This window comes from Austrofundulus limnaeus, unplaced genomic scaffold, assembly GCF_001266775.1.
Source record: "Austrofundulus limnaeus strain Quisiro unplaced genomic scaffold, Austrofundulus_limnaeus-1.0 Scaffold1801, whole genome shotgun sequence".
NCBI classification, from domain to species: Eukaryota; Metazoa; Chordata; class Actinopteri; order Cyprinodontiformes; family Rivulidae; genus Austrofundulus; species Austrofundulus limnaeus.
In genome coordinates this window covers 15149-15694 of record NW_013954203.1, presented here as the reverse complement: position 1 = coordinate 15694, position 546 = coordinate 15149, and the positions used below count along the sequence as shown (strand labels likewise).

At 44.1% G+C, this 546-nt stretch overlaps 1 protein-coding gene across 1 annotated transcript; it reads left to right on the top strand.

The window, feature by feature from the left end:
• Positions 1 to 296: 296 nt before the first annotated feature.
• LOC106536397 (uncharacterized) lies at positions 297 to 546 on the top strand (the record flags this gene model as incomplete). The annotated part of the gene is given in 1 exon segment (XM_014033668.1): positions 297 to 546. A coding segment is annotated over 1 exon segment (250 nt), but the record flags the coding sequence as incomplete, so codon positions are not given.

The following is a 546-nucleotide window of genomic DNA, read 5'->3' as shown; positions in this document are numbered from 1 at the left end:
TCTTGAGCAAATCTGAACCATCTTCACGTGACCAGACATGGAAAGATGTAAAACCACAATCTCAAGTCAAGAGTTCCCCAACTAAGTCAGAGAGGCAATGTTTTTATTGTCACAAGGTGGGGCATTTAGTTTCTGACTGTTTGGCCTTGAGACGTAAACAAGTGCCACAATCACCAAAACCAGCTAAAGGGGTCGGCCTAGTCAAGACACTGAGACCTTTCCCACATCTATCTAACCTGAGTGAACCAGATGAGTGTTTTAAGCCCTTCATTTTTGATGGTTTTGTCTCCCTCACAGGACTTCCGGAGGATGAGAAACCAGTGAGAATACTGAGGGATACTGGTGGTTCCCAATCATTTATCCTTTCCAACCTACTGCCATTCAACACCAACACATCCTGCAATGCAAGCACAATAATACAAGGAATTGGGATGGCCTATGTGTTGGCACCATTACATCATGTGCACCTAAAGTCAAAGCTGGCTTCTGGTTTCTGCAAGGTTGCGGTGAGAAACTCATTTCCTGTTCAGGGGGTTGAATTTATAA